At 52.0% G+C, this 24,458-nt stretch overlaps 12 protein-coding genes across 14 annotated transcripts; 7 read left to right on the forward strand and 5 right to left on the reverse strand.

Annotated features, from left to right (window-relative positions):
* The first annotated feature begins 9 nt into the window (after positions 1 to 9).
* PV05_01598 (uncharacterized protein) lies at positions 10 to 1,819 on the forward strand. The gene is made up of 2 exons (XM_013466609.1): positions 10 to 634; positions 688 to 1,819. Exons 1-2 carry the CDS (start codon positions 459 to 461, stop codon positions 1,691 to 1,693), a joined length of 1,182 nt encoding a protein of 393 aa, XP_013322063.1. The 5' UTR covers positions 10 to 458; the 3' UTR covers positions 1,694 to 1,819.
* A 207-nt stretch (positions 1,820 to 2,026) lies between these two features.
* Positions 2,027 to 2,898, forward strand: PV05_01599 (uncharacterized protein). Its single transcript, XM_013466610.1, has one exon. It carries the CDS (start codon positions 2,213 to 2,215, stop codon positions 2,654 to 2,656), a length of 444 nt encoding a protein of 147 aa, XP_013322064.1. The 5' UTR covers positions 2,027 to 2,212; the 3' UTR covers positions 2,657 to 2,898.
* Positions 2,899 to 3,846: 948 nt separating this feature from the next.
* PV05_01600 (uncharacterized protein) lies at positions 3,847 to 4,602 on the forward strand (the record flags this gene model as incomplete). The annotated part of the gene is made up of 2 exons (XM_013466611.1): positions 3,847 to 4,121; positions 4,280 to 4,602. The coding sequence occupies exons 1-2, from the start codon at positions 4,025 to 4,027 to the stop codon at positions 4,600 to 4,602; spliced, it is 420 nt and encodes a 139-aa protein (XP_013322065.1). The 5' UTR covers positions 3,847 to 4,024.
* A 39-nt stretch (positions 4,603 to 4,641) lies between these two features.
* Positions 4,642 to 4,956, forward strand: PV05_01601 (uncharacterized protein; the record flags this gene model as incomplete). The annotated part of the gene is made up of 1 exon (XM_013466612.1): positions 4,642 to 4,956. The coding sequence occupies one exon, from the start codon at positions 4,642 to 4,644 to the stop codon at positions 4,954 to 4,956; it is 315 nt and encodes a 104-aa protein (XP_013322066.1).
* A 588-nt stretch (positions 4,957 to 5,544) lies between these two features.
* Positions 5,545 to 6,282, reverse strand: PV05_01602 (uncharacterized protein; the record flags this gene model as incomplete). Its single annotated transcript, XM_013466613.1, has 2 exons — positions 5,545 to 5,649; positions 5,719 to 6,282. The coding sequence occupies 2 exons, from the start codon at positions 6,280 to 6,282 to the stop codon at positions 5,545 to 5,547; spliced, it is 669 nt and encodes a 222-aa protein (XP_013322067.1).
* Positions 6,283 to 8,055: 1,773 nt separating this feature from the next.
* PV05_01603 (uncharacterized protein) lies at positions 8,056 to 9,676 on the forward strand (the record flags this gene model as incomplete). The annotated part of the gene is made up of 3 exons (XM_013466614.1): positions 8,056 to 8,369; positions 8,426 to 9,369; positions 9,423 to 9,676. The coding sequence occupies 3 exons, from the start codon at positions 8,056 to 8,058 to the stop codon at positions 9,674 to 9,676; spliced, it is 1,512 nt and encodes a 503-aa protein (XP_013322068.1).
* A 507-nt stretch (positions 9,677 to 10,183) lies between these two features.
* PV05_01604 (uncharacterized protein) lies at positions 10,184 to 11,182 on the forward strand (the record flags this gene model as incomplete). The annotated part of the gene is made up of 1 exon (XM_013466615.1): positions 10,184 to 11,182. One exon carries the CDS (start codon positions 10,184 to 10,186, stop codon positions 11,180 to 11,182), a length of 999 nt encoding a protein of 332 aa, XP_013322069.1.
* Positions 11,183 to 11,415: 233 nt separating this feature from the next.
* Positions 11,416 to 13,152, reverse strand: PV05_01605 (uncharacterized protein). Its single transcript, XM_013466616.1, has one exon. The coding sequence runs from the start codon at positions 13,081 to 13,083 to the stop codon at positions 11,953 to 11,955; it is 1,131 nt and encodes a 376-aa protein (XP_013322070.1). The 5' UTR covers positions 13,084 to 13,152; the 3' UTR covers positions 11,416 to 11,952.
* Positions 13,153 to 13,320: 168 nt separating this feature from the next.
* On the reverse strand, positions 13,321 to 14,918 carry PV05_01606 (mRNA surveillance protein pelota). Its single transcript, XM_013466617.1, has 2 exons — positions 14,558 to 14,918; positions 13,321 to 14,506 (listed from the first exon to the last, which is right to left on the reverse strand). Exons 1-2 carry the CDS (start codon positions 14,633 to 14,635, stop codon positions 13,343 to 13,345), a joined length of 1,242 nt encoding a protein of 413 aa, XP_013322071.1. The 5' UTR covers positions 14,636 to 14,918; the 3' UTR covers positions 13,321 to 13,342.
* Positions 14,919 to 15,053: 135 nt separating this feature from the next.
* Positions 15,054 to 16,927, reverse strand: PV05_01607. Of its 2 annotated transcripts, XM_013466619.1 has the most exons (6): positions 16,720 to 16,927; positions 16,598 to 16,665; positions 16,539 to 16,548; positions 16,399 to 16,485; positions 16,182 to 16,349; positions 15,054 to 16,133 (listed from the first exon to the last, which is right to left on the reverse strand). In XM_013466619.1, exons 1-6 carry the CDS (start codon positions 16,736 to 16,738, stop codon positions 15,367 to 15,369), a joined length of 1,119 nt encoding a protein of 372 aa, XP_013322073.1. In that variant the 5' UTR covers positions 16,739 to 16,927; the 3' UTR covers positions 15,054 to 15,366. The 2 variants fall into 2 exon arrangements, with proteins under 2 accessions (XP_013322073.1, XP_013322072.1); XM_013466618.1 differs by having other exon boundaries at positions 16,399 to 16,548.
* Positions 16,928 to 17,194: 267 nt separating this feature from the next.
* On the forward strand, positions 17,195 to 18,633 carry PV05_01608. Of its 2 annotated transcripts, none has more exons than XM_013466621.1 (2): positions 17,195 to 17,252; positions 17,371 to 18,633. In XM_013466621.1, exon 2 carries the CDS (start codon positions 18,020 to 18,022, stop codon positions 18,434 to 18,436), a length of 417 nt encoding a protein of 138 aa, XP_013322075.1. In that variant the 5' UTR covers positions 17,195 to 17,252; positions 17,371 to 18,019; the 3' UTR covers positions 18,437 to 18,633. The 2 variants fall into 2 exon arrangements, with proteins under 2 accessions (XP_013322075.1, XP_013322074.1); XM_013466620.1 differs by having other exon boundaries at positions 17,464 to 18,633.
* Positions 18,634 to 20,815: 2,182 nt separating this feature from the next.
* PV05_01609 (uncharacterized protein) lies at positions 20,816 to 23,649 on the reverse strand. The gene has a single exon (XM_013466622.1). It carries the CDS (start codon positions 22,898 to 22,900, stop codon positions 22,430 to 22,432), a length of 471 nt encoding a protein of 156 aa, XP_013322076.1. The 5' UTR covers positions 22,901 to 23,649; the 3' UTR covers positions 20,816 to 22,429.
* Between the last annotated feature and the right edge of the window lie 809 nt (positions 23,650 to 24,458).

Here is a 24,458-nt window from a genome sequence, read left to right on the forward strand (position 1 = left end):
CTCTACGCAGCAAAATCTCTTCGCAGCAAAACACCAAAAGATCTCTAGGATGCATCAGGATCTGGACGCGTCAAGATGTGAGGTTCTTTCTACTGTTCCCAATCAGGATGCCCTACACTCCTCCGTGTTGTCCATGAACCCCGACTGCACACTACAGATGGCTCGATAGTTGTCCTCATCATCTGACAACAATACCAGCCTGCTGGAACAGTACGGTAAGCATGCTGTGACACGTTCTCTGACCCGAGACCATCGTATCCTCCTTCCTCCAACACGAACCCTCCCAGCGCGTGTGACCTCCTTTGCGCGAGATGATAGAGCCCGAATTGCCAAATTGGGCGTTGGGCGGGATGGCACCGGGAAGCTCGGGGAGTTCTCACACAGCGAAGATAAATGTCTCATTTCAACTCACCGACACCAAGACTTGACCTCAACATACGAGCTACTTCTTGTCGAGAATGGCAGCAAGTTCCAAGAACGGCAGAAGTGTCCGAAGACTGCAAGTTTCCATCGAGCATTTGTACAGGGGTTACTCGGGCTCCAGCCTCCAAAGCCCGATCTCAGCTTTGCGTACTCGGCGATCCCTAGGCAGTCGGCCATTCAGTAATCTGGTGGCCAAGGAGGCGAGTTCGAGGTGAATATCAACATACCAGACCCAACATAGTTTTTTTCTAAGTCTGCTCACAGGTCCCAGCGACATCCTGCCCACTTGCTCAAAGTGAACACACCACACAGACGTCCAGCGAGTACCGTTCGGCATATCACTATGGAGCCAAAGGTACATACTTTGTTTGAACCCGTCACAGGCACGTGGCAGTATGTGGTTGCCGATGAGACGACAAAGGAGGCCGTGATCATCGACCCAGTACTCGACTATGACAAAGCAACTGGTAAAATCGCCACGCAGTCGGCCGATAAGATCTTGGATCTGGTTGCACAATGTGGCTACACAGTTTCACGAATCCTCGAGACACATGCCCACGCTGACCATCTGACTGCTTCGCGTTATCTACAGAATGTGCTTGCAGAACGACAGCCTGATTCTGCTCGGCCACAGGTCTGCATTGGAGAACGGATTCGGATGGTTCAAGAGACAATATCCAAGATGTACAACATCCCCAAGTCGGACCTTGAAGCCGCATTCGATTGCACATTCGCAGACGATGATACCTTCCCTATCGGTACCATCGAAGCCAAGGTCATCCATCTACCTGGACATACCCCTGACCATATAGGATACATCATCGGCTCCAATGTTTTTACGGGAGATTCCATCTTCAACCCTGATGTCGGGTCTGCTCGGTGCGACTTCCCCGGCGGGTCAGCTATGCAACTCTACCACTCAATGCAGAAGCTCCTTTCATTTCCAGAACACTACAGGCTCTACACTGGCCACGATTACCCGCCTGATAGCCGGGATCTTCCTGCCGATCAGTATGTGGATGGGAAGAAAGCAGTGCCATTCACGACGGTCGAAACGCAACGGCGCGAAAACAAGCACGTCAGAATGGGAACTGATATGAAGGATTTTGTTCAGTGGAGATCGGAGAGGGACAGCAGCCTTAGTGAACCCATGTTACTTGCGCCCTCCCTACAAGTCAATGTCCGCGGCGGCAGGTTACCAGCGAAAGACTCGGAGCTGATGAAGATTGTCGATGTTCCAGCAGGTGTGGCCAGAGTGGTGAAGGTTTGAATGCTTACAAATGTCTTCTTGGACCGGCTGTGAAGGCCCGATTTGGCTGAGGGGAAATGTCTATCCAATTCTTATGCTACTGCTACTAGCACCTAATGTGTACTCCCTGAAGTGTGTTGTGACCTGGGACTACCACGACTAAGTTCTTGCCTTACTTACCGTAATCCATCACGTGACCATTAAGATCCCAAGCACCGTGATTATCAACATCGGGTCTCTAATTGGGCAATAGTCATTCCGCTTTGGGAATGCGGGGAAATGCTTGGCTACGTCATTGATTGACAAGGCTGATTGTTTCATTGCTCAGCCAATAGTTGCGACTAGGTCCAGGAACCTGGCTGCCACCTGACACGCCCTCAACGCCTGTGCTCTTCACGCTCTTCTTCTTCCAGCATCTTCGGGCTCGCCTACTGGTGTACAAACTACTCTTGACCTCTTCATCTGCACCTCAAGCCTTAAAGCGACGTCGCATTACCACTTCTAAATCTCCTGATCGTTTGCTCCAGACATATCACCATCATGGCTGAAGTCTGCCCTATCGTTGGTACGACCAACACTGTCCTCCCACCTAAACATCCCGATTTCGACGCCAACCAGCCTGGTCTCGTCTGCCCAGTTACGAAGGCCACGACCGATCACCATCACAACCTCCACAAGCACCCTGGCATCTTCGATACCACAGGAGACCTCTCGAATGCTGAGGCTTGCCCTGCACTATCAAAGATCGTCTCACGCCCCGAACAGCAGGCTATGGACGAGGCCATTTGTCCCGTGGTTGGCAGCGTCTCCAGCGTACTACCTCCCAACCATCCTTCTACTACAAATGCCAAGGAGGGCGATGTCTGCCCCGTAACGAATGCTACTCTGGGCCATCATAAAGGAAAAGTGCAAGAACATCCAAGTCTTCAAACTGCCTCAAAGGACGCAGTCTGCCCTGTGGTACACAAGCATGTTGGGGAGTGAGCCTATAATGGGTGGATTTGCAGTAGCGGGTCTAGGTTGGACGATCCATCCTCATCCTGCGAATGGGACATCATGCATAAGTATCCCTTCATTGGCGTTGGCGATGCTGGGAGGTAAGAAGGCGCGATGCAGATACCCGCGGTTGTGAGCTGATGAGGGTGCATCGATCTTTGCGAGTCTATAGTTAGGCAATTACACACAAGTATAAACATTCCGGCCCTTCCCAATTGTAAGGATCTGACCGTTCCTACAAACCATCAGCGCTCGTGGTATATTTTGGAAAAACGTTGTCCCGTGTCTTGCTCAACCCCGAACTCTTCATTTCTTCAATTCTTCCACTCTTCCTGACCAGGTATCACCTTTTTTTGCCTCGACTCGGCGCCTCATGCCTCAAGCAGAGTGCCTGGCCGGCTGTGTCTTCTTTGGGACCATGATGGCCCTTATTCTAGCCCCTTTATGGCCGCCCAAACAGGGATTGGCTCAACTGAGTTCAAATCTACGAGATGCAAGAATATCTACCTTACGAAGAGAGTCCAGTATGATACGGTACGTAACAGCTTACGGGCAGTGCAGTACCTTACCTACCTGACTCAGCAGTGACTTAGCAAGCGCCCGGCGCTGTTCTCGAACCAAATACTCCGGACTATGGTAAGTTAGTTCATTCGCGATGGGGTCGATCCAGACCCCGGTACTAACCTGTTACGTAGAATTTGGGTGGCTCGGCGGATCAACACTGCAATACGGATACTACGTATACTAATTCTAATATAGACGTCAAAAGCTTATCAGGCGGCTACGAGTACTACCTGACATACTTTCTATGAGGCGTGACATCGGCATTGAAGGACTAAGAAGGACCCAGATCTTAATCCGAGCCAGAATCGCCCCCTCCCCGCTCGGATACAGGTCCCCAATGTAGGCATTTCAGGGACCGTCACTCACGCTGTCCCTGTTGAAGGCTGGACGCTTGTATTCTCGTTGTTCAGGGTGGTGGTCCAGGACAGGGGCTATGTATAGCAGTGAACCTGCAGCGCCGAAGGGCGAAACATGTCGAGGCTGGTGGATGTGACTCCTCTAGCAGCGCTGGACAAGTTCGAGTTTGCAGGCACAAAAGCAACCCCGGGGCCTTAACTCATTTGTTGCCGCCCTGTTCTGTTGCATCAAGAATCTACTGCATTGGGGCTCGTTGTCTCTCTCTCTTTCACCCCTATCCAAAGACGAATCTTGTTCCGGTCCGAGCACGAACGCTCTTTACTTGATTATCAGCAGCATTCACCTTATCTTTATCCTCATCTTCATCTTCGTCTCATCTCATTACCACTACCGTGGGCAAACCCCCGTGCTTTGCTCCTAAGGAGTTAGAAAACCATGTTCTCCGAGCACGACATCAACCTAGAGGCGGTCCGCATCGCCCTCCGCATCCAAGACGCACACGATGATTACGAGCAGGCGCATTCCATGCAAGGTCAGTACTACTACACCGCAGTGTCACACGCAGTCACACACACACAACCACCCAGATCCAGATCCAGTCCAACGCACACGCCCCATGACTTTTATCACAACCGAGGCTCGAACAAAGACAAGATCCTGACGCTCTAACCAAAATCCAAAACAAAGCAGGCTCTGATAGAGAGGCCAACTCGGCTCTATATGCTGCGACGAACCAATTGGCCCGACTTCTGCACCAGATGCATCAGGTTCAGCCTGAAAATCCCGGTTTGATGAGGATGTTGGACGATTTTGGACACGCGGAGAAGGGCACGTTCATGGGGCATGCGGAGGACTGGGAGGGCGGCGAGTGTATGCGGAGGATGCATAGATATGCGCATTACCATCCTCCGCCTGAGAGTGATCAAGGAGATGAGGGTGGTTGTGGTGAGGATGGGAACGACGACGATGACGGAGAGGGACAGGGACAAGAAGAAGACGGTGGTGGTGGATAGGGTGTTGGCTATGATGATGACGATGGGAATAATAATAACATGGGCTACGAAGAAGGAGAAGGTTACGAGAATGGTCAAGAGGACGGTAATGACTATGATCCCGACAACGACCATGGCTATGATCCCGATTATCCATCCCACGGATACGGCGGTCAAGGACATGACATGCCTGGAGCCGACGGATATGGAGGCCATGGTGGTGAAGGGCAATATGACGACGGTAGCGGCACTGGCACTGGCTTTGGTTATGATCACGGCGGCCTCGGGCACGGTCACCATCACGGTCAGGATCAGGATCAGTACCAGTACCAGCCAGATGATGGGCATTATTCGCAACACCAAATGTACGGGTGATCCATCGAGCAGAGGTGAAGGGTATTTTAGGTAGGGTAAGAAGCGCTAGGAAGCTTCCGGTTTCGACGACGCGGTGGATGGCGTGACGCATACTTTGACAGTGTTGTTGTACGTAGAGCACAAAGATGGATGGATGGACACTTTGGAGGTTTCGGTCGCATCTATTTTGTCACTTGATCCCGACTGACTTGTACTGTCATTAATGTCTACCGGGCCAGGTCCAACTCAGGTAGATGTTATACAATTGATCATGCAGTTGGCCCTTGGTGAAAGCTTCATGCTGCCAATTAAAGCTGGATGGGAAATTGAGGAAGCATCTTGCTATTTAACCGCGGAGGAGACAAGTCCAAATCTGATCTGAATGCTGTGCGCTCATGGGTGGAGATCCGAACGTGGCATCTACTGAGCCCCGGAGTCAAGTCAACGGGATTTTCTAGCTCCTATAGGGGCCAGAAACGGGTTGGAAGGATTTTGTGTGAGGTTGTACGAGCTTGTAAAGTATCAGATACGAGTTTCATCTACATAGACAAGGTCATCCCCAATACTCCTCCGACGCCGTCAACTGCGGTATCTTTGTCTTCGAAATCCTTAATGGTGCAATTGAGTAGGCGCGTGCGAATCCTCATGGGGCACATTTGGTCCGATGGTTGTGATGTTATCATCCTGTTCGGGATCCTGACCAATTGTCCTTCCCTGACCAGCGAAGCCAGTCAAAGGTCCCTGGCCCTCCCTCGACTCATCCTGCGATGTCAATGCACTAACGGGCTTCAGCCCGTCGTTCCCATCTCCATTCGGTCCTGCCCATTCTCTAACAGTGTGTCTGCTTTGTTTTGTAGTCCAGACATATCCCCCTTGTTGGCTGGCTTGAGCCTCCGGTGGATTGAAGATGGGTGTCAGAAGCTGTTGTATTCCTTCCTCACTGAGCAGAGTGTATTCCTCCCACATTCGAGCCATGCGGGAGATAGTATGTATCGGAAGTGGTTCTCTGAATTTGCGACCGCCCAAGGCGCCATAAGTTGTTGCCGAGTATGAGTTTTGGAGCTCCTGTCTTTCGCCGATCTTGACGTCGGTGAAGGCGCGGATCGTTCCAGGATCGAGACGAAACCCAGCAGCTTGCAACTCTTGAGTCATGAATAAGAAGGTGTTTTGCGAGATGTTCAAACTCTGAGTGGAGCCACCACCGATGTTACCGTGATCTCCTGGCCACCAAACTATGGCGACCCGATGCGCGGGAGTTGGTGTGGCATTCACCTGGATCTGGGTGAAGACGAGGACGAGTTGGGTGAACAGGACGACTATGGTGGAGGTGTCTACGATGATCAACATGACGAGTCTTACGGAGATGGCGAGATGGGGCAATACCATAACGATCACGGGCATGAGGGTGCTGCTGGTGATGGAATGTGGTAGCATACAATGTAACCGCGGAGCGGATACCTGTGAATGGTATATGCCTTGGACAGTCCGATCCCAATTACCTTCTAGTAGTCCTATGTCCCGTAAGAGATGAAGATGTAGCCCTATATGGATAGCATGCTGGAGGAATAAGGTCACCTTTCTCCTTTGCTAATCGTCGCACGCTCCCTTTGGGCGTTGCATTATGATGAAAGATTTGACCAGCTATCTGACAGAAGACACGTCTGAATAGCCTGCGCAGGGCTCCATTGAGCGAGCAGTGAGAGACAGCAACCCCATTGACTAGAAGTGCCTGCCTCAATTTCCCACCACCACATCGCTCGCAATCAAGACAGCGTGCCACCGTTGGATCCAGTGTTATGTCCAACATTTCCACCCGGTGTTCCCCGTGTTGGAAGTGTTGTCGTATGCTGAGGTGTGCCAGCCGCAGGGTATGGATCGCCTTCCTCGTGAGGGGCACTCGGCGCAACGCCTGCAAAGGGGCTATGAGAAGGAATTGTATGGTCCTCTGCTCCAGGTTGAGGATCCCCGGGCTCGTCGATAGAGCTCTCGGAAACAGCTGCGAAGGGGCTTTTTGGTTTTAAGCCCAGGCGAGCGAATATGTTGGCGCTCTGGGCGCTGGTGGCCATGTTGTGAATGTGTTGATGAGTGGCGGAATGGAATAACAATAACTTGTCGATCTCGACTGGAATGAGGTGGGGGCTTTGTTAGAATAGGGACTGAAGTGATACAAGAACTGATCAAGAGTTAAGGAGTAATGGAGGGCGTAGGAGGACCATCTGACTTTAAAGGACAATGATGTCACATGTCTGAAGACAAGTTCACCGTGACATGATCTTTAATTGGCGAAATTTCATGGTATACTAGGACGTGTGAAGGCCCCCAACCTGCTACCACGATAAGTGGGGGTGAATACAGAGTGGTGATGGTTGCATCGACTCCTCCTGACTCGAGTGAGCTGCGAAGCTGATCTTCTTTGTAGCAGCAAGGCCACCACAGCTTCTTTGGCAGCTCGCTCGAATAGTTGCGCAGGCAGCCGGGGTTCAGAAGGTGGGTGCCAAGGTGGAGACCATAGCCTGAGGGTGATCCAGGGTGCAATTCGACATAATGAGGAGTGGCATTTCTTGAAGAAGTGTGTGAAGAATCAGAGAGTACCTTCGTATCAGAGGAAACGGAAAAAGGGTGCCTCACGTGTCTTTATCGTGCATGTGAGAATGCTCCAGAGTAGACTGCGTCAAAGGTCTTTTATCCCGCCGTATCCTGCATGGCGCATCTCCATGCCTGCGAGCCTGCCACCCACGTCCGATATCGCTCGTCACAGAGGAGAGGTCCGCGATGAGATTGACTGGTCGACGCTGGACTTACATATTCGTACCTACCGAGCCACCATCGGCAGCGGGCAGCCGACGCGGTTATTCGTCATTGATTTTCATGCCTCTGGCGGATGGTGAAAAGATTTCACACTTCAATTCGACACGGCAAACCGGCACATTCGATACTTGGCCGGACACTTTCCGACCACAAAAAGCGACTTGAAGGGAGGAGACCTTTCTTGTACCATCGCCTTTTTTGATTTGCTTGACGCTTGCCCATGTACGAAGCTCCACCACAACATATGAAACGCGTGGATGCCCTCAGCTTCAACATGTCTTCGACCGCCAATTTCAAAGGTGTGCCCTTGGAATGTCGTCAGCAAGGCCTACAGACCTAGAAGGTCAACAGGACACTGCGTCCGAAGTCAAGGTTGACCATGGTCCCGAGAATGGGGCGGGAGAAGCGGAGAAAGCTGGGATTGTGGTGACATGGGATGGCGACGACGACAAAGAAAATCCCCAGAATTGGTCGACCTCCTTCAAATCATGGGTGACTCTTCAGTTGAGCATGCTGGCATTCACTGCCAGCTTGGCCTCCAGCATCATAGCACCAGCGAACAAGACAATTGCCGAGTATGTTGGGGTGAGTGAGGAGGTCGTGGTCCTTAACGTTTCTCTTTACGTGTGAGTTCCTGTGCTCTCAACTCTGTCGGACAACACCTCCTGACCATGCCCCGTAGTATTGGCTTCGCTTTGGGTCCCCTGATCTGGGCACCTTCGTCGGAAATCTGGGGTCGTCGAATTTCGATATTGCCGGCGATGTTTTGTCTCGCGCTCTTCTCCATCGGGACCGCCACGAGCAAGAATGCTCAATCGGTCTTCATCACCCGCTTTTTCTCCGGTGTCTTTGGCTCCTCAGCGGTCAGTAATGTCAACGCTGCCTTGGGAGACATCTGGTCCCGCGAGGCCAGAGGCACTGCAGTCTCATTGTATGCCGTGTGCGTTGTTGGCGGACCAACTCTGGGGCCCACCATTGGGGCTGCCATTTTGGTCAATCCTCGCCTTGGATGGCGCTGGACTGAATACATCACCGCAATCATCAACTTTGCGGTCGTTGCCTTGACATACTTCTGCATGCCGGAGATGTATCCTCCTGTCGTGTTGAAGCGCAAAGCTGAGAGACTTCGCAAAGAAACCGGCAACCAGAAGCTATATCATCCTCACGAACGGCTGAAGCTCGACTTGAAGTCGATAGTCACCAAGCAACTGTCAAGACCCTTGAAGATGCTTTGCGTCGAACCAATGGTCACTTGCATCGCATTCTATGCAAGTTTTGTTTACTCCATCCTCTACCTCACGCTGGAAGTCTTCCCCATTGTCTTCACCGAGCAGAGAAAGTACTCACCAGTCGTTGCCTCATTACCCTTCTTAGGGTTGTTCATTGGCGTTCTTTGCGCGTTAGGCATTAACCTCGGAAATCAGCCTCGTTATATTCGAAAATGTCGAGCAGCCCATGGCAAACCAGTTCCGGAGGCAAGGTTGCCCCCATTGGCCATTGGAGCTGTGCTGATGGTGATCGGGCTTTTCTGGTTTGGATGGAATGCTGACCCCAAGTATTCCTGGGTCCTGCCTTCTATCGCTGCAGTTTTTATTGGTGCGGGCTTTAATACCATCTTTCAGCAATGTAAGTTGATCACTGGACCTTCTCTCAGGTCGCCATTTTAACTCCTTCGCCAGGCATCAATTATCTTGTCGACGTGTACGGGCTTTACGCTGCTAGCGCCACAGCAGCCAATACTTTCCTTCGCAGTCTAATGGCGTTTGCTTTACCTCTCGTCGCAAGACCCATGTTTCACAATCTTGGAGTTGGCCCTGCGATGTCGATACTTGGCGGAGTGGCAGCGCTGATGCTTCCGGTGCCGTTCTTGTTAATGAAATTCAGCATGGCGCTCCGGAAGAAATCTACATTCGCACCAGTACCAACAGATTGACAGGCCAGCAAATTTTCGACCTCGATTGTACGTGTCGGCCCACAGTGGTGCCATGCTCTCCAACCGCATGTCCTTGTACGCGGAACGCAGATTGTGCAATGCTGCATGAGATAGAAACACGCGCATTGCTAGGCTGCCAGTCCTGGCAGTGCGAATCTGCAGGCTTCATGTGCTTGCTGGTCGATGGCGATGACTGGAAACCTCACGTCTACCACACAAATACAAACACCAAGCAAAGTCTGTCTAACTAGGCCATGACAACCATTGGTACGGCTCGATCATTAAGAGTAACGGGCGGTTCATGAAAAGGTCCTCACGACCCTCATAACGGTTAATTCGCCACAGAGACATCTCCCTGACCTTCAATAAATATCCCGGTCCCCAAGCGTCTCCCAGAACTTTCAAATTATTATTTCAGTCAGATCAGAGACGTCCTACCATTCGAATACCCAGTCTCCCACGCCTGTTTTCGACATCAAGCAGATAACCTCAACCGGCCTTGTGAAGATGTCTCCGTCCGACCTCTCCAAAGCGTCCAGGTCCGAACTCTTGGACCTCTCCAGGATGTCTCTATCCGATCTCTACAAGACCTCTCCATCCGATCTCCCAAAAATGTTCCCAAGCATCCCCTCAGTGTGGAAAGACCCCAGGCGTACTCGCCTTGCTTGGAAACGCTCCCGCATGATGCTCGCAAAATTGGCAACACCACCAGCATTAACATCAGCATCAACACTAGCACCACCACCGACTCCAACACCTGTACTCACTGGCAGCTTCATATCCAAACCGTGCCCAAGCACAGCCGACCTCATCACTACCGACCACATTAATCTCGTCAGATCTCGCAAAAAGCGTTTCACCGAGACATACGAGCCCTTCCGACGCTGCCTCGCCGCCATCGACCAAGCCGGCCGAAACCGAACAGCTATTCGTCAAGCCCTCAAATTCGCCAGCCAAACTACGAACTCTCCACCAATGGCCCAACTCTTCCACGACGTCTGCCAGGACAGAGTTATGAAGCCCGAAATTGTTGGAAAGCTGGAGAGCATCATGGACAACCCCGACCCCAACGGATACTCAGGGCCTCCATCGAGATTGGAACATCAGAGCACGACCTCGAAGACTCTGGCGGCGACTTCAACGGCAATAGCGGGAGCAAGACTCACGGCAGCGAGACGCGCCTTCTGGACATACAACGAGCTGTGGGCAATAGCAGACATGATCCACTCCACCATGCTGGGCTTCTCCAGACGCGTGAAGATGTACCTGGCCGTCGTCAGGCGCGTGAGGAGGAGTGCTCGCACAACCGGCCAGCAAACACAGATAGAGACGCTGACACAGGCGCTTATTCAGACTACACTGTCAGAGAATGGATGTGACGTTAAGGAGAGTGGAGCCAGCGTCACACCCGCCCGAAGAATGATCCCATGGGAAATGGTCTGGCTGGAGACGGACCATTGGAAGCAGAAATTGCGCGAAATCCTTCAAAGTTCGACTACGGGTTAAGCCAGGGGAGGAGATGTTGATATGCAAGACAGCCAAACTGGTCGAGCGGGAGGAAATGTTCTATGATATTTAGGGGGAAGATGGAAGGCAAACAGCGAGGGGCCAGCAGTCGGACTTGTTGTACTGATATAGCTGGGAGGAAGGAAGATCCGATACTACTTTACACGGGAGCCGTGAGAGGGAAAAGGTAGCACATGAACACCATGATGACACGCTTTTTCTCGTGACTACGTATTGGATTTCGCACCGGGGTATCAAATGCAATGCAATACTGCATGCTGAATGCTGTATGCTCAAATTCATATCCCATCGTAAACTCTAGTACCTTAGGCTTCTGCATTTTCCATATCCATATCCATTTTTCGTTGATATCACTTTGCAACCGCCCTGAACGGTCACCGCAGCTCTCTACTGGCATACCCAATGCAATACGACCGAACACCCCAACGCTATGCTAACCGTGTGAATTTCAAATGCAGTCCAAACACACGCACACAGATCCTCTCCGGTATCTGTGCCATGCTATTCAATGCAACGCCATGCCATGCCACGTCATGCTGATCATCTCATCCAACAATCGAGGCCGGGGATATATCCCAAACACCCACACGACTCGCGTGTCGACTTTGAGACCCAAATGTTCAACCGCGCTATGCAATCATGAAATCGTCCGCCACTCATAACCGTAATTCATGCTCGTCAGGATTTGATATTCATCCCTGCCGTCACCAAGGACGTTGCGTCGTCGACATCAACCAATCCCAGTGTCATCACCGCGCACCAATCTGCGCCTCAACTTGCTCCACGAGTTCCACCATCAACGCCTGTGTCGAGGGACCTGGAGCGCCGAACTCGTCCGCCGGAGTAGCGTAGTGATGTTTCTTCGACGGGTCGTTCCACGGTAGGATTTTACGACTCCGTGGCTTCTGTTGAATCGTCTGTCCGGTGTTTGTCGTCAGGGGTCCGATTCTCGGAGGGGGAGGAGGCGGTACGCTGTTCCTAAGGCGGCGGCTGCCTAATGATGGACGAGCTGGAGGTGGCGGTGGTGGTGGAGGCATGGCGGTTACGGGAGGGTGAGCCTCTACCCTCGACGAAACTTCGCTGGGTCTATGCCGCCGCTTGTCGGTATTGGGTGGAGGAGGAGGCGTTTTGTTCTGCGGGAGAGCCATGTCCGTCCGATTCTTGGGGATCTCCGTCTTAGGCGTAGATATGTCGGCCTCGACTTCTTCAACAAGAGCAATGAGATCATCATCGTCGATTTCGTTAAACACGGACGTGAAGCTCTCGATCAACCCTTTTGACTCTGTTGCAGTATGTTTTGTCTCGATATCCTCGACAAAAGGACTGTCCTTGAGCCCGTCGAGAGGAGACGAACACTCCAAGGTCGCGGTGGAAGAAGAGGGCGATGGCAAGGTATCGGCTCGATCGTGAATACTGGAAGAATGCCCAGAGAGTTCGGTATTGGTCGGAGTTGCAGCTTTCTGTTCTTGCTTGTCGTAGATATTGAGTAAAGCCCGGTCATCAATCCCATTCTCCAGCTCCTCTACAACATCCATGATCTTCCTCTTGACGGGTACCACGGCATTATTCCCTCCAAAGAACCTATTCAATCTAGGCTGACTAGCAGTTACTTTTCCCCAGGTGTCCTCGACTGTAATTCTCCCTTCTGCCAGCATCTTCTGCCTCACGGCACGCTCTCTTTGGTCTTTCTCCTCTCGTTTGCGCTTGTTCTCGACCCGTTGTCTTTCTTTCTCTAGTTCTTTCTTTCTCCTCTCCTCGCGTGCATCCAGTCGATCCGCCCGTGCCATTTGCGACGCAGTATATTGGAAGCCGATGCCATCTTTCTTGTATGCCCGCTTGGCCTCCTTCAAGGTCATAGGAGGCTTTGCGGGCCGTGGCATGGTGACGGACAAGAAGAAAGGTTGTGAACTGGACCATAGGACGACAAGGATGAGGACCGGGGTTCTGTTGACGCGATGCAGGATGCGGTTAATCTTGAAATCCGAATGCACATATTATACGGCGTACTCCGTAGCCGATGTTCTACCGGATATTACTCCTCCTCCATATGAAATGGCTGAATAAGGCTCCAAGACTTCCTTTACTCTGCATAACCCTACAGCCTGATTCACTGCAGACAAGGAAACACATATCTATCATTCATGAATCGTCACTATCATTGTCAGGTTCAGACTCGTCCTCTGACTCCATGTCATCTATGGGGAACGTCAAAATGGCAGCAATACCACCCAGTCCCTCAAGCCTTCTCCCACTCTCATGGTCACTGCTAAGGACTCTGACCTCGCCGCCCTCGACCTGCCGGACTCTATCCACGAGTCTCACCCATCTCCTCCTCGTCGCCACGTCCTGGCTCCGAAATAGTGCATTACTGATCAGAAGGATACCACCGCCTCGACCAACAGCGCCCTTGTCAACCGCCGTTTCCACTTCCTTGGGTCCATACCACGCCCGGCCATCGTCTTTCCTGAGTAGTGCGAAGAAGTCATCCATCAGCGCCGTCTCCCTGGCGTATTTCGTATCCTTCAAACTCGCCAGCACCTCCGAGCTCTTCAATACCTCATTCAAGCTATGCAGATGTCCCGAGCTGCTGTGTATCACAATGAATGCTTTTCGCTTGACCAGGTCCTGCAGTAACTTGTCGCCCTTCGTTGCAGCAGTCTCGTTGATGTGCCTCAAGAAGCCGGGAGCTGTGAACCCAGGACTCGCTAATAGTATCGGGAAGTTCGTGCTGCTATCCTTCCCTTCCATCAGACCCTCCAGCTGCCTCATCAGCGTGTCCAACAACGTACTGAAGAATTTTTCGAGGCCCTTGTCGTGGTCACCCGACCTGCCTGCACCAGTGCGTTTTCGAGGCACTGAAACTTCCACCCTCTGCCGTAGCACAGTCTGGTATTGCGTGATGAAGCATATATTCGCCAGACCTTCCTGCATGACCACAGCCACTGCTTCTGTTCCTCTGGTCGGATCAATGGCCTCTTCAAGCTGCGTTCGGGCAACGCTGTCCCATCCTTCTCCGCCATTGGGGCCCTCGACTTCCTTCTCAAGCGTGAAATTCCGGTTCAACTCAAGATCGAGGGTATGAAATTGTCCGATCTTTGTAAATCTGTTTTCCCGTGCAATTTGTCCGGAAACATGTAGTTGTCCTGCTTGCGGATCAAAGTCTAGCGTTTTGACTCGAATTGTAAGGTTGGTATGGACCCTTTGAGAGGATGTAGAGCCTGTAGATGAGGATTCGGTGGTTACACGTCGTATCGCAGAGGCTGTGAGGAGGTCTGTCGGTCGGATGAGGTTGTATGCGTGCCACTAATCAGACTTAGAAGGAGCCCAAGCAGAGGACGTCGAGGTTCGTGGTACCAAGTCTTCTGGTTCTTCTGGGCATAGTGTGACGCTGCCACCGCCGTTGTCGTCGATATGGCGCTTGACCAGGCGCATCTTGCGGCAATGTGTGCACCTAGGTAGGAATGGGACTACCGCTCTGGAAATCAAGTGAGCGGCGCACTTGTTGGCCTCTAGTCTTCTTTATAGACTTGAAGCATGCAGCTTCCGAGTGTCACAGTCGCAGCTAGAAGAGCCTTTGCACCGACACCGGATATTTCGTGAATGGGAAATTGGCGCTGTTCACCCTTTGAAATGGCATGGACTCGAGAATGGCAAAGATATCGTAGTTGGAGTTGGAGTTGCAGGTCCTCCGCAGGCGATGACGATGGTCTCTGTGACTCTGGGGCAGTTTGCCAAGCCTACAGAGGGCCTGAGGTACCTCATGAATCCGAAGGTGTCACCCATCCGGGCAGGTAACCTGCTACGTCTGGGTTCTCACGGGGACAAGGCTGCCCGGCCTCTGAAGACTTGTCCGTGAATGTGCTTCATGCGTTCGACCTTTCTACTAACGTTCAGCCGACTGGACGAGCACAACCGTATCAACCTTTTTTCTCTACCTAAGGTATGGATGTCTACTTCTTTTCAGGCATGGCATTCGTTAATACAGCATGGGTATCATCCAACTTTTGCGCTCCGTCGAACTGCTGAAGATGCTTGACTCCCTTCCGCTCTGCGCAGGGGAAAATCTCTCGCATTCGCTGATGTTTTCGTTCATGCCCACGCTTTTGTTGTATCCAACGCCATGACTCTCGCCGGCTGCGCTGCTGAAGATATCAAGGCGAGCCTCAGCTGAAGAACTTCTTATATGCATCCTTCTCCTTCTTGATACTTTCTTGCAAGCTCTTCTTGGTCTTGGCCAGTTCGTTTTTAATGGCAGCATCCTCTGGTGCCAGCTTCGCGGCTTGCTCATAGTCTTTGAGAGCCTCCTCAGGATCCTTCAAAGCCACTCTCGCCTGTGCTCTTCGGAAGTATGCTTTGGCCTTGTCCGTGTCTTTTGTATCTTTCGGGGTAGCATCGATGGCAAATCCAGCCCATTTCTGTGCTTCATAATATCGCTTGGCTTTGAGGGCTAGAAGTGCGCTGTTGCTATGCAGCGTGAACCGGAGCGAGTCCATGTTGCTTTGAAGATCTTTGGGGTCATTTTCGTTGACGGCAGGATACTCGTTCAAATACCTCAACCCTTTCTGGTACTTTTCGATACCGGTCTCGATATCACCAGACTTGAACGCCTTATTGCCATAGTCCTTGAGATCCAGCGCAATCTTGTAGTACTCCTCGCCCTTCAGTTCGCCCTGGTCATCTGGGAAGTCCTCGTATGGATCTCCGGTGGCGTCCGCAGCTTTCTGGGTGGCCGTGCTATAGCTATCACCTTCAAGCTGACCGCAGTCGGCCACGACCACATCGCCTCCCGATGGCTTGTCTGATTGTGTGGGCAGATTCTCGATCTTGCGAATAATGTTCTTGCCATTTATGACTTCGCCAAAAACAACGTGTTTGCCGTCCAGGTGGGGAGTAGGCACGGTGGTAACGAAGAATTGAGAGCCGTTGGTGCCTGAGAATGTTAGCCTTGCCTTCAGAGTTTGAGTGAAATGCACTTTACCGGGTCCTGAGTTGGCCATGGACAACAAGAACGGCTTGTCATGCTTCAACTCGAAGTTCTCGTCGGGGAACTTCTCGCCGTAAATGGACTCTCCTCCGGTACCATTGAACGCTGTGAAGTCTCCGCCCTGGATCATAAAAGACTTGATGACCCGGTGAAAGATCGACCCTAAGCAACTCTTAGCATTTATGCTCCCTGCACCAACGGAGCATCCCACCTTTGTAGCTCAGAGGCTTGCCCGACTTGCCCATTCCTTTTTCACCAGTACATAGTGCACGGAAGTTCTCCGCTGTCTTTGGTACGACTATCGAGCTGGTCAGCTGGAGGGAAAGGAATTCGGAAAGCAGCCATGTTTACCATCGCTGTACTGTAATTGCTGTTAGATAGGTGTCTATCTGGTGATCGTATCCACTTACCAGCTCGAAAACAACTCTCCCTTCTTTCCTCCCACCGATTGTTATGTCAAAGTAGACCCGAGGTCTTCCTAGAATGGTGTAAGGCTACGGATCTTACGACAACTGAACCTGGTCAGGCTTACCACTCTTTGACTCCGCCATGGTGAGAGAGGGCTAAGAGACTGGGAGTTGAGGTGGTAGGAATGCGTCCCGGATGCGGCTCAAGGATTCTGTTATCGACAAGTTGGTGGAAGGAATTGGAGCTTGTGAGAGACGGTGACCTCTTCACCGTGGCTTTGTCTTGCGCACAAAACTTCCTGAATGTTCCTTTGAAGCCCACACAACTTGCGGTGTTGGCCGCAGATTCAGCCAATCACCATCAGCTGGTGCCTGAGGGGAACAATTTGGGTGTCGCAGGTGCCCGGTGGGGAAGCATCCACAATCTGGGAAGGTAGTGCGAGCTAGGAAGTCCATCTAGTCTGACAAACTACTCACGGCTTTGTAAAGGGGCTTCACGGGGTTAACGAGCCCAAAGACTGTCAGACATCCTTTAATTTTCAAGCTATACTATGTACAGGACTCCTTCCGCGATTCTTTCTTCCTCATCGTTGCTTCAGCCTTCATTCCACCTTCCACGGGAATCGGAACTCGGTTCAGTATGGCAGTCACGTCTCAGGTAGGATAACCTCATTTCATTCCTCTCTTCTTCACTATGTTCTTCTTCTCCTCTTCCACTTCTCTCTGCATATGTTGTCCCACATTGTACCTTGTGAGAGTATTTACATTTGCATCAGTTTACTATCGAAAACAGCCTGAACCATTCCCTTCTACATCCACATCATGTCGTCTTCTTCTGCTCCAAACCTGACTTTAGGTCAATCTTCCAGCGAGTCACATGGTATCTCGCCACTTCCTCCCATGCCAGCGCGGGAACCACTTCCTCTCGAGAATCCGTGTCGTGAAACCACCGTCGAAGGGGTTGTCTTCGTTCTCCGCCTCAATGACCCTAATCTCACCGTTCAGCACTTGGAAGATTTCGACTGGCGCGAGCGTGACAGACTTATCGTCCGCATCAATCCAACCTACGACTCTACTGACCCGGACAAACTACACATGATCAATTGGGAAAATCGTCACACATACATGACGCCGTTGGTCAAGAGGGCAAAGGCTATCGGAAATGCTCTGGCAAAGATTCTCGGGGCATCTGTCGATGCTGGTTTTATGTGCGTCAAGGTGGAAATTGGAAATTGCTAGCTACGAGCCAGACAATCCAATAGGACGCTCGATGGGAAGCCAGTATTCAGAGCTATACCGGCCTGGCGTCTTGATCAAGTCGCCGAAATTCTGGCCGCGTTCGACTGGATCAATCCTGAGTCGGTCCAGAGATGCATCCTCGGAACACGCGTGTTCTGGCCATATGTCAGTCTGCCCCAACTCGCCATGAGGATGAGTGCCTCGTGGCACGATCAACTCAGAAGCGAGTCAACCACTGAACGGACCCCGGAGCAAGTGGCCGAATACATCTGGCAGTGCTGTCACGATACCCTACAGGTGTCGTATTCAAGAGGTGCTGTCCCACACATACCATACGAGGCGCAGAAAACTTGGGAATGCCTCGGCATGCAATTGTTGCGAGAGGTTTATTGCGTTGACAACCTCCACCACGCTCATTCTCTCCCCTCGTCCGTCAATCCTGTCGAAGACAAACGAATTCGCCCCAGAATTGATGAGATCTACTCGGGCGCTGACATGATAGTCAAAGACGACGAAGAGGACTTCCTCTACATGCATCCAAAAGCGCCCGCAGCTACTCTTGCAGGAGACATTCTAGGAGACACTCAGGGAAGTCACCCGTGAAAGTTGGAGAGGCAGAGAAGGAGACTGTGTTCGATCGCAGATGTGGGTTTGGTCAAAGCATTGCGGAATATTGGGTGTGGTCTTGGAGTTACTTCTTGTTTCCCTTCGTTGTTGCATTGGTCCAGGACATATCGCCCAAGCATGTTGAATTAACACTGTGAGCTAGCACTGACAATTGATATTTGCATTGCTGATGGCTATTCGTTCTTGATCTCCGTCGACTACGGACTTGTACAAGTGATCGACGTCACGACCTCCCTCTTTGCCCTAGTGGCTTGCTTGCATCCAGCCTCATGCCACGAGCAAGACTTTTGCAATCCTCGCGTCCACTATCCGTACCAGAAAACAGTGTGCATCCATTCAACAGATCTAGGCGCGGTCCGCCTGCAACCTGCAAGGCGTAAAGATGCTAACTAGTCCACGTGTGTGTTGATCTCTCGGTCACCCTTGTCATTGATTGACAGGCACATGCCTGGAAGGATGGAGTTCTGCTTTTCAGCTGCTCCACCATGCCGCCATCTCTTTCGCTTTTCGAAACCTCGTATTCTGCCGTGCCTGCTCTGGGACTTCTCCGTTCTAGATCTGGAGCTGGTCTGGCCTCTCGCTTCTTTAGGCAAGTGTTCACTCAGAATTGGTCTCTTTGCCGCAGAGGTGCGTTGACTCCCGCGCGCTCCCAACGAGTAACAACAAAACAAGACAAGCCGCATGTCTCAGAAAATGTTATCGGTTATTCCTACCTCCATCAACACTGGCATCTTCACAGAAGTCTTTTTGGCTGAATTCATTCGCGGCTGAGCGATCCGGGGCTGAAAGAGGATACTACTGAGCAGTTGCCAGTGGTTCTATGTCTTGACGCTGCTTGCTTGGGATTGGGCTTGGGCTACTGATCAGCCAGCCCGCATTATCGACTCGGCGCGCGCGTTCTCTCGTATCTTGAGCCTTTTCCGCGAATGTACAGTGCAAGAAGTTCTAACGTTAGTCCAACTCTTGTTCTCGGAACCAACAGCCACGCCACTGCTCTTTGTCCTGCCATCTGTATCGTCTCAGGTTTCAGCTGTCCACCGGCTCGGCTGGGCGTAAGGTCGGGATGATGTTTCGCTACGCGTCCGCCCCCTGTCTCTCTCTCTCTCTCCTTCTGTGTGTCTCGCTTATCATCGAGATCTGATCTGTGCCAACCAAAGCTTTATTTAGCTGGCTCGCTTAGGCAACTGGCTTCAGCCTCGCGGGAAACAAAAATCTTGATATGCATGAACTTGGATTTGCCGTACACAAAAATAACGAGTGCTAGTGAGTGACTGATTGAGTGAACCCCCCGAACACCTCCGAAGCAGGGACAGTCCTTTCGCATGTCCCTGCATCGTTCTCGTGCCCACGTGATGTCAGTCCAGTCCAGTTTCCTTTGATTGACCCTTGTACTACGGCAGTACCCCCCCTGGGTGCCCTCGTTTGAAAAGTCGTAGACTGTACAGGGAAGATGGCGTGCAGGCATAGTCCAGGTTGTTGCGTTGTCGCGTGTTCTGCATGTCCCCCGGTCAGGATGTCAAGCACTGAGAAATGCGCTGTCACGTCGTGCCATGCCCTACCCTGGCTTTGCGCCTGCATTACAGTACATTGCACAGGGTCGGGTTTGTGGGATGTCAAGAGTTTGGATCGGAGGGGGAGAGCTGGAGAGCTGAGGAGCGGGGACCCTACTACTGCATGAGAGCGAAGGGAGTTTGAAACAGAGCTTGACCCTTGCACGTTGAGCTACGTGGGGTTGTGGGGTTTGAGAATGCAGGGACTTACTCGTGTATACTATCTGGAACACCAGCACGGAGAGCCTACATGTTCTCCAAGCAAGCCGACAGAAAAAAATAACCAGGGGGCAGGGGTTTGCAAAGGGCAAACGGGGAGATAGCATAGAAGGCGAAGGCGAAAGGCGAAGGCAGGGTTTGTAGGGATTTGGTGTTGCGACTGCAATCACGCAGGGACTAGTACTCCGTATGCAGCATGCTGTGGACGTGTACCTTTGTACGTGTACCACGACAGGTCCAGTCCTGTGCTCCGTGGGGAAATTTCCCCTTGTATCACCACGCACACGAATGAGTTCGGACCTGAATCTCGGGGGACTGGGCGGCATGTTCCGAGCGTGTAGCTTGCCTGGCGCGACAGTTGCCAGCCTCGACTGGGGGGACGAAAAGGTGGAGGCCTTTTGCCGTGGTACGAGTATGTGTAATGCGAAGCCGGCAGGGCAAGGAAAATGGACGCTCACCCTTTCTTGCGATTCTTGGAGCGAAAAACGGCTGGGAGGCAGGTAGGCAGGGCAGGGATCGAGGAACAGGCTCTCTGGACTCGGTTTTTGAGCGGAAAAGAAAAACGGAAAGAAAGCTGCTGAGGGTTCAAGGCCACACAACCCCTGGTGGCTCCAGCCTCGTTTGTACGGAATTCTCCAGTTCCACCACACCACTGGCCATGGCGATGCGGTCTGCAGTCCAAAAAGCTAGATTGAGCATGGCAAAATCAACTTCAGGCCAGGACCGGGTCATGGGTCAGTGTACGACTTTCCAGCGTGCGACCGACGAGTATTGGGATACCAGGATGACTGATTACCAGGAGCAGAGAGGACCGGTGTATCGTGATACCAGTCCGGCGTGGGACGAACGGGTGGATGGTACTCCGTAGCACGGCAGGGTTTTGGATGTTTGAAGGGTTTGCCGACCACGTTTGAGCTTTTACATTCCGGCTTGGTCCTGGAAACATCCATGTGTAAAGTGCTGAACGCGGCTGGGTTTGAAAAGCGACGTCTCCCCCCAGCCCCTTAGTAGATGCTTGCGTTGTCAATCTTTTTCGCCAACATTTGATTTGTGCGCGCTGGCTGAGGATTGCGTGGCCAATTTCATTCAATTGAGAAGTGCTGATTCTCGCCTCGTCTCGACTCGACTCGACTCAATGCGTCGAGAGGACGTCGCTGTGCAAATCTCTCGCAAGCATGCCTCACGATCGAGAACCCGGGCTTTGAACGAATTTTTCCGAAGGCGCTTGATTGGTGGTCAGTCCGTTTGAGCAGCCTCAAAGGACGAGATCATGTCTGCGGAGAGTCACATATCTGGTCCTGGGCGTAGAATTGTGGAAGCAGAGATTGGCAGGAGGGAGGAAAATGGAAAATCTCATGCTGTGCAAAGTGATGTAAGTCCAATGCTGCCGCCGACCTGATATGCCTTGAGCACGTGACAGTGCATTTCCCTTTCTGAGCGCTTGCTGTCAGGTTCAGTCGCCTTTCACGGGCCTGGCTGTTTTCTTTCCTAGCCAGGTGCCCTGGTTGAATTGACGACATCAGACACCGATGATACAAAACGGTCTGCTCGATCAAGCATGCTCAAACTGTGGGTGGGATGGCCATGGCAAACTTGACTCCGAGACTGATCAAATGCCACAACAATATTCTCGTGATAAGCGAAAAGATCCTCGCGATCGTCCAGAACTATCGACGCCCGTCTCCATCTCGTTCCAACTTACCATGCCTTCGCGGCCTTTATCTCCATACAGTGGAGATTTTCTGTCGCTCGTGTAGCCTCGCGCTGCGCCGCAAACAATTACATATTGAAAGATCAAAGTCCGCAAGCACGAGCACACAGACACCGAAATGAAAGTTTGATATATCGGTATATCGGCATCGCCAAGCACCGTTCTGGAGTTGATGGGTTATGGTCTGTGTTGTTGTGTTGGGGCATATCGAACTTGAAGAGAAAGTTAGCAGTTGAACCGCCCCACAAGGGTTGAAGAGCTCGAGCCCTCGCCGGACAATCGCAGCTACACAGTCACCTCAACGGAGCCCACCGTACTTTTGCGCGAGTTATATGTTAACTGAGCTGAAAGCACGGATATCAATCAACTTGCGTTGACACTGGCGTTGACCCTGACGTTGACGTGTGACAGCAGCGCAAAGTCGAGCTTCTTGTCAGGAGCAGTCGGGGGGTCGGTGTGTGTACTGCCGTTCGATCAACGGTCGGTCAATCAATGACTGCATGAAGTTCGGTTCGCGTCGCGACTCCACAACGTGTTGGATGAGCTTGCTGCTGTCCGGTGTTCAATAGCTCTGGAAAGTGATGGGCACTGCCTCGTATTCCAAGACGAAGCATCACTGCTCGCCTGGCTTGCTTTAGGCAACAACAACAACAACAATAGATGCTGGCTTGTTGGAGGATCAACCCTGTCGCAGACCTTCCTCAAGGACAGACAGCGTAAAACGGGGCGAGTGAAGTTCTCAACATCGCACAGGGCAATTCGCCAAGAAGAGATGCATTGTTCTCGGTCTTTGACATTCCTCATCACGTGCCCAGAAACCCAGCCACCACTCGAGTCGAGACCAAGAGGAGAATGTTGTCCAAGGACAGAGAATGAGGTCCTAGGCCCAGGTGGTAGTACGTATGTCATTTGCTGACCGGCGGCGACTCGTGACGACTGAAGGGAACAGTGCGGTAGCATACCATAGACAGATGGAACTCAGCGTAGAATCCACAGGCAACATGAGAAAATTTGGCCGTTGGTGTCTGCAAGCCAGAGGCTTTGCCGCCTGTTTCTGGGAGCGGAAAGGAAATACGCCGATGTAGTCGCGGTACCGGCATGCTGACGATTTTCACATTCGACGATGGAAGGAAGAGTGCATACCCTGCAGTCATCTTGCCTTCCCTCCTTGTCGACACCTCGCAGCAAATGGGGTATGTCTCAAAGATCTCACGATCAGGAAGGCGGCCATAAGTTTCAGGATGGGTAATATTGACCAGTAGGCTGGGAGATGGATGACTCCCGCAAGGACAATTACTCGCAAATGGCAAGGCGCAACGATCCTTCAAGCCCAGAACTTATGTGAGGCTGTCTCCGTACCTTGAGAAGATTTCGCGGCCGTCATCAAATGGCAAGAGAGCTCACGGCGCGCATAGCTTTGAGTTCACACAATCGTGGTCATACTTGATGACCCAATGGTAAGATGATACTGTGCTCATCCAAGGCTGCTGGTGTCTTTGGAGGGCGTATAGCTGACCTCATCCTGAAGCACTCGATCGGAAGTGTCCGTGCCAACGATCTGGCGCCTGGGCGCCTGCGATCGCTTATTCGCTCGACAGCCCTGTCAGCGCCAATATGTCTCGTCCTTTCACGGTTACTGTATACCTGCGACGCCAAGCGTAGGGGGGAAATAGAATGCATTTCCGAAAACCAAGACTGAAGGGAATAATAGGGGAAATCCTGCAGAGGCAGGGGGGGTTTGATGATATTTTTGGGGGTCGAGTTCCCTTGAAAGCCTGCCACGCCTGCCACCAAAATCCCCCGAACCGGCTCAGGCGAGACGGCACCCACTTATTTAGCAAGCGATATCGATATGGCTGATAACGATACGAACACCCAACCATAATCCATAAGCAAGCGAGAAGGCTTAAAGTGACACAGGGTGGACGGAGTTTTTACCCCTGCAAGGTTGAATGATGAGAATGCAGGAGGTAGCCAAAGATAGGAACATCACCAGCGCCGACAAATGGCAGTCTCCTGCAAAACGAAAAGCATCATTTACCTGAAGCAAGCGCCGATACGGGAACGGGACGGGCTGGCCTGTTTGAGCCATTCTGCTGCATGGGGACAGCGGCAAAGGCTGGGCGAGCAGCCACTCTGGCTCGGGATGCCCGTGGTAAGAAGTCGCAGGATGCCGCCGCCTTCAATAAGGAAAGTGTTTGTGGGAGAGTTTGTCCACTATTGGCGTCCAACCCGAGCCTAGTTAGTTCCCAGCAGTTTGGTGTGCGTGAATTAGTGTCAAATCATCGTCGACGTGATCAGAAGTACATCCGAAATGCCACAGGAAGAATCGAATGGAAACGACTTTTTTCTGAGCCACACACCGTAGCGATCCGCGAGCAGGGGCTTCTTAGGACCAATGACAAGTCGACCATCTCGTACGAAGACGCTCCAGAGGCATCCTTTTCGCTACCTGCCGCTGAATCAGGTTAAGGCTGTAGGGAGACGCGGGATGTGATGAGCACTAACCACGTGGAGG

This window comes from Exophiala xenobiotica (genome assembly GCF_000835505.1).
Source record: "Exophiala xenobiotica strain CBS 118157 unplaced genomic scaffold supercont1.1, whole genome shotgun sequence".
NCBI lineage: Eukaryota > Fungi > Ascomycota > Eurotiomycetes > Chaetothyriales > Herpotrichiellaceae > Exophiala > Exophiala xenobiotica.

Coding starts and splice junctions, on each gene's coding strand:
- PV05_01598 (XM_013466609.1), top strand. CDS start 459: ATGGCAGCAAGTTCCAAGAACGGCAGAAGTGTCCGAAGACTGCAAGTT. Junction 635..687: donor GCCAAGGAGGCGAGTTCGAG/GTGAATATCAAC, acceptor GTCTGCTCACAG/GTCCCAGCGACATCCTGCCC.
- PV05_01599 (XM_013466610.1), top strand. CDS start 2,213: ATGGCTGAAGTCTGCCCTATCGTTGGTACGACCAACACTGTCCTCCCA.
- PV05_01605 (XM_013466616.1), bottom strand. CDS start 13,083: ATGCCACGGCCCGCAAAGCCTCCTATGACCTTGAAGGAGGCCAAGCGG.
- PV05_01606 (XM_013466617.1), bottom strand. CDS start 14,635: ATGCGCCTGGTCAAGCGCCATATCGACGACAACGGCGGTGGCAGCGTC. Junction 14,507..14,557: donor CAGAAGAACCAGAAGACTTG/GTACCACGAACC, acceptor AAGTCTGATTAG/TGGCACGCATACAACCTCAT.
- PV05_01607 (XM_013466619.1), bottom strand. Junction 16,350..16,398: donor CAAGCCTCTGAGCTACAAAG/GTGGGATGCTCC, acceptor AGAGTTGCTTAG/GGTCGATCTTTCACCGGGTC. Junction 16,134..16,181: donor CATGGCCAACTCAGGACCCG/GTAAAGTGCATT, acceptor TAACATTCTCAG/GCACCAACGGCTCTCAATTC.
- PV05_01608 (XM_013466621.1), top strand. CDS start 18,020: ATGAGGATGAGTGCCTCGTGGCACGATCAACTCAGAAGCGAGTCAACC.
- PV05_01609 (XM_013466622.1), bottom strand. CDS start 22,900: ATGCTACCGCACTGTTCCCTTCAGTCGTCACGAGTCGCCGCCGGTCAG.